The 12080-nt window shown below is 45.9% G+C and overlaps 4 protein-coding genes across 4 annotated transcripts; 3 read left to right on the top strand and 1 right to left on the bottom strand.

Moving 5' to 3' along the window:
• Positions 1-516: 516 nt before the first annotated feature.
• On the bottom strand, positions 517-1383 carry ATNIH1004_004711 (uncharacterized protein; the record flags this gene model as incomplete). The annotated part of the gene is made up of 1 exon (XM_033569381.1): positions 517-1383. The coding sequence occupies one exon, from the start codon at positions 1381-1383 to the stop codon at positions 517-519; it is 867 nt and encodes a 288-aa protein (XP_033428187.1).
• Positions 1384-4557: 3174 nt separating this feature from the next.
• On the top strand, positions 4558-6222 carry ATNIH1004_004710 (uncharacterized protein; the record flags this gene model as incomplete). Its single annotated transcript, XM_033569380.1, has 1 exon — positions 4558-6222. One exon carries the CDS (start codon positions 4558-4560, stop codon positions 6220-6222), a length of 1665 nt encoding a protein of 554 aa, XP_033428186.1.
• A 1141-nt stretch (positions 6223-7363) lies between these two features.
• Positions 7364-8828, top strand: ATNIH1004_004709 (translation initiation factor eIF2B subunit gamma; the record flags this gene model as incomplete). Its single annotated transcript, XM_033569379.1, has 2 exons — positions 7364-7544; positions 7645-8828. 2 exons carry the CDS (start codon positions 7364-7366, stop codon positions 8826-8828), a joined length of 1365 nt encoding a protein of 454 aa, XP_033428185.1.
• Positions 8829-10910: 2082 nt separating this feature from the next.
• ATNIH1004_004708 (alpha/beta fold hydrolase) lies at positions 10911-11894 on the top strand (the record flags this gene model as incomplete). The annotated part of the gene is made up of 1 exon (XM_033569378.1): positions 10911-11894. The coding sequence occupies one exon, from the start codon at positions 10911-10913 to the stop codon at positions 11892-11894; it is 984 nt and encodes a 327-aa protein (XP_033428184.1).
• Positions 11895-12080: the final 186 nt, after the last annotated feature.

Genomic DNA, 12080 nt, shown 5'->3' with positions numbered 1-12080 from the left:
GGCATTCATTCACAACAGTATATATGCTGAAAATATTTCTTAGGTTGCGAAAATTCTGAAGTATATGCACTACGAAACAGGATGTCAGTGGGCATTTGCATTTTTTATTGCGACTTGGATCTTTACGCGCCACATTCTGGCTCCACAGTTAGTCTTCAATTTCTATCGAATTCCCAACAAACTTATCTGTGGTGTCTATGAAAACGATCTCATTCCCTGCATTAGTAAAAGTACATATCGATATGTGCTATTCACTAGTGTAAATGTTGAGCTACTCTCTATTATGTGGTTTAGGGAGATTATTGTTGTCTTGGTGAAATTCATACAACGAGGTGAAGTGAATGACTCTCGCAGTGATGATGAGATAGATTAGCTGCAATAATGATGACTAACATCTACCATATTGTGCAAAGCTTCGATAAGCAAGGAAAATGGACTGTTCAGTAGTAGATGAGGGTGGCTATAATATATTTTAAGCATCGATTAGTAGTCTGGTTAAGTCGCCTTAATCCTCTCCTACTCCAGAGATTCCTTTCTTTTTGCGCGTGTAGGAAAGCCCATATGTATCATCAATATCCAGTCCCATGCACCTCTATAGGGTTCGACACTCTTCAGAACCCTAGATATTGTACTACCAAACCCCCGAGTGATGCGTGTCGGCTTCCAGAACCCCGATTTTAGTAGATCTCGCACGACTTGTTCAGCAAATCTATCAACATCCGTGTATGATATCGCACTCCTTTTGAACAGGCTGGCTTCGAGATGTGCTTTCATGGGGAGATATATAGAATGATTTGACAAATGTATCGGTCTGCCGTATGTCTGTCTGGTGAAATTTGTGTTCATCACTCCAGAATTCAGATTAATCACTTTGATTCCAAAAGGTGAGAGCTCCATCCGCAAGGTATCGGTGAGAGAGGCAACAGCCGCCTTGGATGCCGAATAAGAACCCGCTAGCGGAACAGGAAACTCAGCAGAAATAGATCCATGGTTAACGACCGTTCCTTTTGAGGCAAGAAGCTGTCTGAGGAATTTCTGGGTGACGGTGACGATTGAAAAGACGTTGACTTCGTATAGCGCTTTCATACGGTCAACTTGCTCATCCATAAGGGGAACAGCGTAACCCTGCCCGGCGTTGTTGATAAGAATATCAAGAGTCGGAATCTTCATGCTGAGAGACTCAATAGATGATGTCGAGGAAACGTCCAGTTCAAAAGTTTTGGCCCCGAGAAGTCGTAAACCATCTAACTTCTCCACTGTCCGTGCGGTTGCGAAGACTTCAAAGCCTTGGTTTAGAAATTCACGGGCAAGGGCCTCTCCTACGCTCCCAGGGCTAGCACCAGTTATAAGGACTTTTCCGCGGGTTGACTTCTTGGCCTCCATTGTCTGTTTCATTCTTCTAGGGATCTCAGTTTTCCAGTTGTGAAGAGTTATTTAGCTGTCTGTGAGGGAGAAAATGAGACTGGAGATCAAAATATAGCACTATAATCTCATAAAAGCATGAAGTAAATACTATAAACAATAGATAAAGCACATACTATAGGCTAGCCTAACTAAAATCGTACAAATGAGCACCATAGGCCTTTTTTTTTTTTTTTTTTTTTTTTGGTTTTTTTTTTTTTTTTTTTTTTTGGTAGGGGTTTCATTTGATCATCTCGCGTTGGATAGGTCAAATTAGGTGGATGGCTCATGCATATGACACGAAATATAGTGTTGTAAGTCTGCTTCTCTGATCACCTTATTGGACATTGACCCCACATATAACAAATGCCGCGAAAATAATGCCGATATATCATGCGAGGCACTTCCCCCAACAAGGGGTTGACCCCATAGGGGGAAGGTTTAGAGGAACGCAATAAGAACGATACATCTACTGTGGAGTATGTAGCATGAAGATCAGGCAGCTTTACATCCTTTAATAAATTGGCGGCAACCGTCACCTCTTTCTTTTCTTTTCTCTTGTTCTTTTATTAAACCTCCAGTTTACGACGGAACAATAATTCGGTCTTATACCTTCATTTAACTCAAAGCACCATGCGCTTTAGCTTATTGCATTTCTTGTCCGTTTTGTTCTTTCTGCCATCCTCGTCCCTGGGAGAAAATCTGAATGCCGTGATCGAAGAGCATTGTCTAGGGATCCTAACTCAATATGATAGTATGACTAAGACAATGTCGGAATACCACGGGGGAATGACAAATGTCCCTGGTTTCTTGACTTCCATGGCTAGAAACCGGGACAATATCCAAAGACTCTCTGCAGCACTTACATCGATGGAAGTGTCCTCCCCAGAAGATAGGGCACTGCTTGGTAACAAAACTACGGATATGATGCCACAAGTTGTCGACTTCTTAAATATTGCTTCTACAAAAGTGAGTAGATATCTTGGTTCTCTCACTAACCCTAAAACCACTGCATATTTGCTAAATGAATCGCTTGTTTCATTAAAAAAAGATCCAGTATCTGCCAAATGGGAGAGTCCGATCCGCATTACAGGAACGTGCCAACCAAGGCATTGACAAACATCGTGCATTTCTTGATGATCTTTATTCCAAGTGCGATGTTGAGAACAGAAAGCGGCTCGACACCGCAATCAGCAATATGGAAGACGCATTTGCTGCTATGCAAAGGGCATTTTAAGTGTTCTCGGTGTGATGCTCTCAGCAATTAGTAGGAACTGTTTCCGTTACGTTCCATGTCCTTGCAACGTCCAGTTTAGGACTTGATGTGACCTAGGATGTCTTTATTTTTGCAGCAGAGTGTTACTATCTGCATTTAGCATAATAATGACAAGCTGCATAGCTGGAGAGCATTCCCACATTGCAATAAAGACGCGGAATTTTCACCCACTGTGGGCACTATGAATGGATTAGGTACTCTTGTTTGTAAGTGAAGCACTGTCTTGGGGGCGCCAGATTTAGACTATTAGGATATCTCTTGTGAATTGTATTCAAAAACATCTGCTAATTATCATGCTGGACAAAACGGTACCATCCAGCCATGAAGCCCTAGTAAATATACTGATGTTATTTATCAAATACGCGAGATAAGCTCCACTCCATACTCATGTAACATCCAACACTTTATGCCGCATTAACGCTTGTCGGTGTAAAGGGGCAAAATGCCTTGCTATCTAATGACTAGATATACATAAGGGGAATCGCTGGGAGGAAGAAAGTAAAAGGGGAATGAGGGAAGAAGCGTGCATTCTCTTACTACAAGGAGTCATGTGACTGAAATAAGCGGACCAATCATATGCACCAATTGCAGCGAAGGCGAAGCGAAGCAATATACAGGTGTAGCCTGCGACATCCAACATAATATCTGTCAAATAATATGGCCGTTGGTGGACCAGAATCATGTGACTGGATCGGGGTAAAACCCCCGTGGAGCACACAACAAAATAATCAATCAAGAATAACCAAGAAAATCAACATAATCAAGAAGAGCCCAACCAGCTCAATTCATTCAAATAAGACCTTTTGACCAATCGTACTCTATTTCCTCTTCGGGACTAGCCGTATATACAATATCCTATGCACGTGATTATCTGCACTATTCTAGCTACAAGCGACTTATAACTGTTATAAGCACGATCCAGTGTTTTAATTGGATCCTGAGACCCACTTAGCGTATCGCTTTTACGGAGTTGCCTATAACCAGGGTTCTCCATATTGTTTCCTTAATATACTGATAGAAAGTTAGCTGGCAGCCAAAAACAGTAGCATCGACACTGTTTTATAAGTCTTGCTAACTGGTAGCAGCCTTGGCACTGTGTTTGCTTAACCCTACATGGATATTTTTTACCACCACATGCACCTCTAGTTGGCCTCACCTTGTACCAACTACCAAGTCGGAACGAACTATTTAAGTAACTAGCTGTGTGATGGTTTGGTTGTCTCTGCGCTAGTAGAAATAAAACCACTTGACCATATAAAAAGGCACAAGATGACTGGTCGGCGGATCAGTCGCATCAAGCACACTATATAGTAGCGAAGGCTTTAGTCTGACAACCATACTACATTTAACCCGTGGCAAGCTGACATACATTATTATTAATGGTCCAGACCGCTTCGACTAGTCCAATCTAGAATGGCCCCCATTTAGAATAACTTAAATATTACAGACGGCCCCTGGACCGCAGCCTGCACCACGTTAAGCAAAATTTATAGGGACCATTTGTTATTAAAGTACCGAGTTAACTATCTTTTTCGGCTTGTAGTTCGCCTTGGCTGAGTGGGGAAATAGCCTTTACTTTACATTTCGGATCACTCTGTTCACAGACTAAACTGTAGCCTGCGCAGGATAAATAAGACTGAACACCCCATGCAGATCAGCCCCTATTACTCCTCTATTTAGTATAGTGTTGTTACTAAAAGCATGTCAGCAAAGCAAATGTCTCACCCTGAATGTGAGGGGTAGTATTTATCACATCCTCGCCCCCATAAGCGTATTTTGATCCAGGATTTTCCCTCGCTTTCGCGATCGCCATCTTCTCCTAGGCCATGTCCTAAAGTATCATAGGCTATCTCAGTGACCATTGTTCTGTTAATGTGACAATGCGACTTTTATTCCTCTTTCTTCTTTCCGTCCTCCGAGACGCTAGGACTTATGCAGCGAATCCTCTGGTGATGAACTGGTCTTCACAGGCATACGGCCCAGATGGGCCCTGGCAAGCTGTTACGATAGACATAGGCAGCAATAGACAGCCCGTCGCGCTTTATCCCGGTGCCAATTGGGCCACCACCATTTTGGCAGACTCAATTTGCTCGAATACGACCCTCTCAAACACTTGCTACGCAGCACGCGCTGGCACTTACAACCAGAGTGAATCAACCACGGCGGTCGCCTTGAATCGGAGTTCATGGGAAACATCTTATTGGAACGTGCAAGGAGGAAGTATAAAAAGTACCGTTGGCGACCAGGTCACTGTTGGTCCTGTCGTACCAAATGTCAGCTTCACGACAATCTATCAAACATACCAGACCTATCCCAATGGCAAGGCATATCCGGTACCAGTTGGAAATCTGGCCTTGGGTGCTCCGTATTTGAAAAACGTGGTCTCTGGCTTAACCCTCAACATGATCGCAGCGTGGTTGTATTCCTCCGGGAGAGAAAACAGTATCCCGTCTTACTCGTACGGAATGCATATCGGGTCTGTGAATCCAGCGATTCCGGGATCTCTGGTGTTGGGTGGCTATGATAAAAGCCGGGTTCTTGGTGAAGTGAGTTCACAGTCGGTAAGCTTGAGTTCATATTCTAGTGGTACATGGCAGATTGTATTGAAGGATATTGGACTCGATGTTGCGACAGGAGGGTCGCCACCGGGCTTCACGAGCAAGAAAGGGTTGTTTATGCAAAGCAGTGGTACTGTGCTACCCAAGTCAGTCACCGTTGATCCTACGAAGCCCTATTTGTATCTCCCAGAAGCTACCTGCGATGCAATCACTTCGTCCTTTCCAGTCTCGTTCAACAATGACTTGGGACTGTACATTTGGGACACGACCCGCAGTACCTATGCCAATCTCACTTCATCCGCGACATATATTTCCTTCTCGTTCAACAAAAATGGCTTGAATGATGAGACAATTACAGTCAAGGTTCCCCTTAGGCTGCTCACACTTACGCTGCAAGACCCGCTGGTCGACAAAAACGTCACGTACTTTCCCTGTTTCTTTTCAAGTGATACACCGGTTCTCGGTCGCGCCTTTCTACAGGCGGCATTTGTTGGCGTCAATTGGTTCGAAGGAAACAACAGTGGTACGTGGTTCCTGGGTCAGGCGCCAGGTCCAGGTCTTCCCAAGGCGGATATCACAGCCATCAACGTCAAGGACACTACTCTTGCTGCATCAAGCAATTCCTGGGAACAGAGTTGGGCTGGACACTGGCATCCTCTTGCAGATTCTCATTCCGACTCTAGCCCCGGTAATTCAAACAGTGGGCTTACTACGGCGGCAAAAGCGGGCATCGGCATTGGAGTTGGAGTAGCTGGAGCGATTCTCATTGCAGCGGTAGTATGGATCGTGATCCTGCGTCGTCGCAGACGTCAAGCCCCGGCCGCAGCCGCCCCTGTGGAGAAAAGGAAGCCGGTTTTTAGAGGGTTTGCCGAATTAGCTTCTTCGAGAAACGTCGATGATCGGCCAAGAGAGTTGGACACTAAAGTAGATGTGAAGCCGAAAGAAATGATGGGCTCGCAGGAGCCACCGCGTTATGAGCTAGAGTGATTATATTTGTATATTTGACGTGTATTTTAGCAGCCTTTTATATGATTAATACTTATTACTGAAGTTTGTTGCTTATGTCATAATCTGAATGAACACATCGATGGCTTTGCCGGGTTTTACCATTAGGCGAAAAGGGCATCCACTATAAGACCACCAATTTAGACACCATGCCGTTAAAAAGGCAGCCGTACAAACCCTCATCGCCAAATAGTGGATGTCCAGGAATGTATGGAATGTGTCTTATAGTGTGTTGCAATTCTACTTCATTCCGCCAAGGAGCAGAATCCAAACTTCGTATCTCCCGTATACTATGGAATGGAATGAACAACTGCCAATATCCGAGGCCTGGTTGATGAGCTGCATCCATCCAGCCTCTTATTCGGAATGGAATGACTCGAATCCATTACCTATAGAGAAAGCCACGTCACCAGGCCACGAACGGAGTACTGCAGCATGCGTTCGTTTAGTCCACGCTAACGCCTGCTTTGTAGTGCAAAGGGATGTGACTCCGGAGGGTCTGAAGCTCGGAAAGCCTTATATCCAAGCCAGAAATGCAAGGTAGCCCAAGCCGTTTATCCATCAGGAAATAGAATAACTTATGCACTATAAGATGCAGTTGGGATAGTGAATTTATGGCGGTATAGACCAGTCTTTATGGAAATTTATATGTAAAGTAGATCTTGCAGTTCGCAATACATAATAGCTATACAGATTTTCATTTCCGGACAGCCTGACCTTATAGCATGATTCGATCAACTCATACGCGATGTGCTATGATCAGGTTATAATAACTGGATAGATGAGGAAAGGTGATAAGGGGTCGTCAAACGTGGTTAAATTTGCTGACTCATCCTGGTATCGGCACGTGAGCGCCCGCAAAAAAAAGCATCCATTCAAAGTGGATGGAGTCATACACCATCTCGAGCATCGCCAGGAGCCCGTGGTTGGTCGCAGCGCTTTATCTGAGTGGCCTGCTTACTATCTAACATACAAGGAGGCTGTATTAAGCTTCTTTCACGAATTCGCCGCTCAGCTGCTCAACAACCCTTCCATCTCACCGCCGCATCGCGGGGCTAACTCGGCAAGTTGATCGATTAATCTGCTTATGATTTCGGCTTAAATTATACCGACTTTAATTACCATGCCACACTCGCTTCCTGTGCCCGCGACGGGCTTCCAGGCCCTCATTCTGTGTGGCCCCGGCGTCTCGCTCAACACATTCACATCGAACCCAGAGGAGTACCCGAAAAGTCTCATTCCTATCGCAAATAGGCCCATGATATTTTACCCGATCGACTTCTGCAGGAGATCAGGAATCACCGGTATGTTTGGTCGCCCAGATGTTCTGTCTATGCTTGGCCCCATAGACCGTGGAATTGTTTTAATTGTCTTTCGTGGGCTTTCTAACATTAATCATATTAGATATCACATTGATCACACCTCCGTCCTCCCTCGCTCCACTCCAGGCCGCTCTAAAACAAAACCCACATCTTACATCTTTCCCCTCGCCCTCTGTGTCAGTTGTAGCCCCGAAAGACCTCGAGATGACCATGGGAACTGCCGAGCTGCTCCGCCTACCAGAGGTCCAAGATTGCATCAAAACCGATTTCCTCCTTCTTCCCTGCGACCTTATCTGTGACATCCCCGGTGAATCTATTCTCGAGGCGTGGATGGTTTCCCAGAGCGCTCTCGGGGATAGTAGTTCCGCTCGAGAGGGTCGGAATACCTACAATGTAATAGCTTCGGGTCCGGGTGGTGAGCAGGGAGGCCGTCGCGGCGGACTTGCTGTATATTATCAGACGCAGGGCCGAGAGGAGAGTGTGAAAGGCGAGGCCGCCGACTTTGTGGCCGTCGCGGCGCTCGAGCAGGACGAGGCACCGGCAGTATCACACCTAGTCGATGGGCCGGAGGCCCTACGGTTTGGCCTATCGAAGCTGGTCATGTCAATGCCTATGGATACCGTTAAGGAGAAGATGGAACAGAATAAAGGCTTCCTCGTTCGCGAGTCTTTGGTCAAGAAGCATGCGCAGGTCAAGATGCTAACCACGTACCGGGATGCTCATCTTTACGTCTTCCCGTATTGGGTTAAGAATCTAGCTCTCCACCAGGGGAAGCTAGAGTCAGTCGGTGAGGATCTTATTGGCTACTGGGCCAAAGCAGGATGGCAGAAAGGCCTAGGAGATAAGCTAGGGATAAACAAAATCTTCCAACAGGACAGCCACAGCCAAGGCGAGAATGACAGCGAATCGTTGGAGGAAGAGATTGATCTCCAGGGCTTAAGCACCACCAAGACTCGCTTAAACTCTGAATCTTTAAAGTCTGAACTGCCGCAAATACTAGCCTATCTACAACGAGAACCGACTCCGTTTATCCGACGCGTTGATAGCTCCGCTATCCTGCTTTCGACATCACTTCTTCTGGCCAAACTAGAATCTATTGAGGAGGTTGGTCGTCAGGCAGCGTCACCTTTTGCACATAACCAGAAGATTGCCTACCCCGAGGGTGTTCCAGAGGAAACGGATGCTAAGAACGAGAAATTCATGATCTTCGAGGGTTTGGATGAGGAAGGGGAGGATGGCATGGATGTTTCAGAGGATTTCGATTGAAAAAAAAAAAAAAGAAAGAAAGAAAGAAAGAAAGAAAGATAGATAGAGAGAAGGAGACAAAGATTACATGTGCTTTCTGGCTTATGACAGACTAGTTAAGGATCTCGCCAGTGAGTCCTAGCCATATATAGGGAGGGGAGGCGTCGTGCCGAATTGTAAAAAGACATCAAAACAACTGAATATCTAACTTAAAGTATTAGCAACACACTCTCCAAATATCTGGAATCTTCCTTACCCAGCTGTGGCGGTGACGACCTAAGTATCCCCCCCCGCCCCCCCAAACCAAAAGTCGACAGTGTGAGCACCGTCAGAAGTAGAGCCACGAGATGGTGATCACCCCAAGTCTCCAGTGAAATGTACGCCCTGGAGTATCCAAAGCGGGGCCACTAACATAGTTAAGCCTCTAACAAAGATGGTGACTGAGAAGGGACCCATGCGGTCATCACTGGCATAGCTTATAGTAGTTTTGTCCCCTTGATCGGACTCTTAGCCTTCCCCAGGAACGTCTTAAAGAGCCGATACAAGAATTTTGTCAGGAAAAGCATATCCTCTTCGAAAGATTCCTTGTGATCGCATGGTCGTTTTTCACAATCGAGATAAGATCCTCTTTGACGACGAACCTCGTCTCGTTGGGGTCAATGGCGGTCGGATGATTAGAGAGCCAGGTCTTTACATTTTTAATGCGTCGTTTTGGGGCTTTGGCTGGCCGCAGAGATCGTTTTATCTAGAATGCGTAAGTCTACACAGTTTCCATGGTTCTGATAGGTTCGGCGAACAAAGGTCTGCAATTGTGGGATCTCCTCCAGCAGTGTTTTCCGTTCTGCCAAGTCATCCAGCGCTGTGCCATTGCTTCTAACTGGGTTAATCTCTAGAATGTACCTGGGTATTGAAGGCTTTAAATTGCACTTCCCGGTCTGATAGACGGGCCTGTCGATATAAAAGGCATCAAATAACAGCTTATCAAACCGTCGAAGAACAAAGCAGTCCGCATCTGAAGCCCCATAGGCCGAAAAGCTTTATATACGAGGTACTTCCTAATGGTTTCCGATTTATAGATGCATCTTGGATTTCTTAACCGTGATGCTTATTCTAAGGGCCGGCACTTACTATCCAAATATCTAGCTTACGGGTCTTTTTCACCTGCTTGATTTGCTGACATAGTGAGGTCATAAAACGTATCTTTTATATGGAATACAGAGGTGGCCAGCTCGCTTATGGATTACGTTGAACAAATAGGTGCAGAACACATGTTTACAACTATTTAGTTTATTGATTCACCATTATCATCCTGCGGGGATGCAATTCCTCTTAGCTGGATTTTTGAGCTCCTGCATACGTAATCGGAGAAATAGTTGACCTAAGACAAGATTATCAGCAGAAAGACCGTCCGAGCCAGCTATGGCACCGAGGAAGGGATAATTGTCTACTGTAAATCTCAGTCACCAAATTGGAAACAAGCAGGAACACAATGGGATGAATGGGTAGAGGCTGAGTCTGTGCTTATGACTACCCGAAATGCCGGTTTACGGCCAGGTTACAGGTCACATATGATCAAGAATTGTTGATTTAGTGATCGGGGAAAACGTGGATCTAAGTGCCGACTGTCATCGCTCAATTAAGCCCTAATATAACGCCAACGGGAGGTGACTGGCGGCCAACGCTAACAGTATGCGTACACGAAGACACATAGAAGCTGACCATACGGCTGTACAGTACCGATCGAAATCAGTGTCACCACTCTCGACCGACAGAGTTTTTGAACTATGATTCTGATGGAGTGTGGCTGTGCCATAATGCGGATGATGATTGCACAAGTTCCTTGTGTGTGGGAACAAGGATTGGCACGTGAATCTTGCTTGGATCATAATCCTATAACCTCAAAATCCTGATTTCTTACTATTGAACTACAACACGAGTATTTGTAAGCAAGATAAAGAAATCTGTATATATATAAATTTATGCCTTTTCTCTCGCATGATGTTAGAATAAATTGTTAGCACTTACTAGTTTCATTTCATCCACCTAAGTAAATCTCTTCACCTCAGTGACCTAAATCCACACCATCTCACGTTTATCAACGAGATGTCAAGTGCTTCAATCGTGTTGCCTCGTCCTGGGACAGCGAAGTCCAGTGACGCACTGCAGTCAATCCAAGCTCCATCTGAAGCTGCCTTTGTCGCAACCTTTGGTAACCTGCTACCACGAGCATCATATCTGCAGACACCAAACGGCAGAGCCGCATATTACGAGCTGCCACCCTTATCTCCCGCACCTACAGACCGCACAAGACCTATTTCCCGTGTGCTTTTCGTGCACGGCGTCCAGACGCCCGCAATCGGCCTGCAGCCATTGGCAAGTGCGCTGTCTTCGCATTTTCCATATGCTCAATGTGTACTTGTTGACCTGTGGGGCCACGGGCTAACGGATACTCCGTTTGTGGCGCACGACCCGGCACTCTTTCATGCGTTGCTGGAGGCCTTGATGGTACAGCTTGGGTGGGAAGATGCCCATTTCGTTGGTTATTCGTTTGGCGGGTCAACGACAGCGACTTTCGCGGCTGCACACCCAGAACGTGTTGCGTCCATGGTGCTGGTTGCGCCCGCAGGTCTAATCCGCGCAACACAATTTAACGAGTTGCAGAGGAGTTACTTACATGGCGGCGAAGGATTGGAGGAGCTGGCGCGAGCGTGGATTTTGGAGCTGCTTGAAGGAGGCCAATTAATTGTCCCTTCAGATTGGAAGGAGAGAGTTGGACGAGGCGAAGTAGTTACGGAGGCAGTTCGAGAATGGCAAATAAGAGAGCATGAAGGGCACATGGCAAGCGTAGTAGGTATTGTCAGAGACGGTGGGGTCCTGGATAAACATGCTGAATTTGCTGAAGCGGCAAAAAAGGGCATTAAGGGTCTATGTATTCTAGGAGAGCTGGACGACCTGTGCAGCGTGCAGGACTTACACCATGTTGGGATACGGAATGTTGCTGTCGTTCCGCAGGTGGGACATGGAGTTGTGAGAGAAAGGGTGCCAGAAGTCGCCCGACTAATCGAGGATTTCTGGAACAAGCTCTAGTAGGCAAGGTGCCTAGTAAGTTTAACATACTATGGATAGTTACTCAGCAAGGCTGCAGCATCTTAGGAGATGGCTTGAGCGTGGAGTGCATTGATATAAGGTTGGATATTTTGACGATGGTACTCCTGATTTAGGATAGCATCAAAAGATTAACTCTCGCTACTCCTGGTCTCTATTCCTAGAACT

Source organism: Aspergillus tanneri (genome assembly GCF_003426965.1).
Source record: "Aspergillus tanneri strain NIH1004 chromosome Unknown AapTan_3_pilon_pilon_pilon, whole genome shotgun sequence".
Classification (NCBI taxonomy): Eukaryota; Fungi; Ascomycota; class Eurotiomycetes; order Eurotiales; family Aspergillaceae; genus Aspergillus; species Aspergillus tanneri.
Note: the sequence above shows the minus strand (reverse complement) of the source record. Positions and strands in the feature narration are given on the sequence as shown.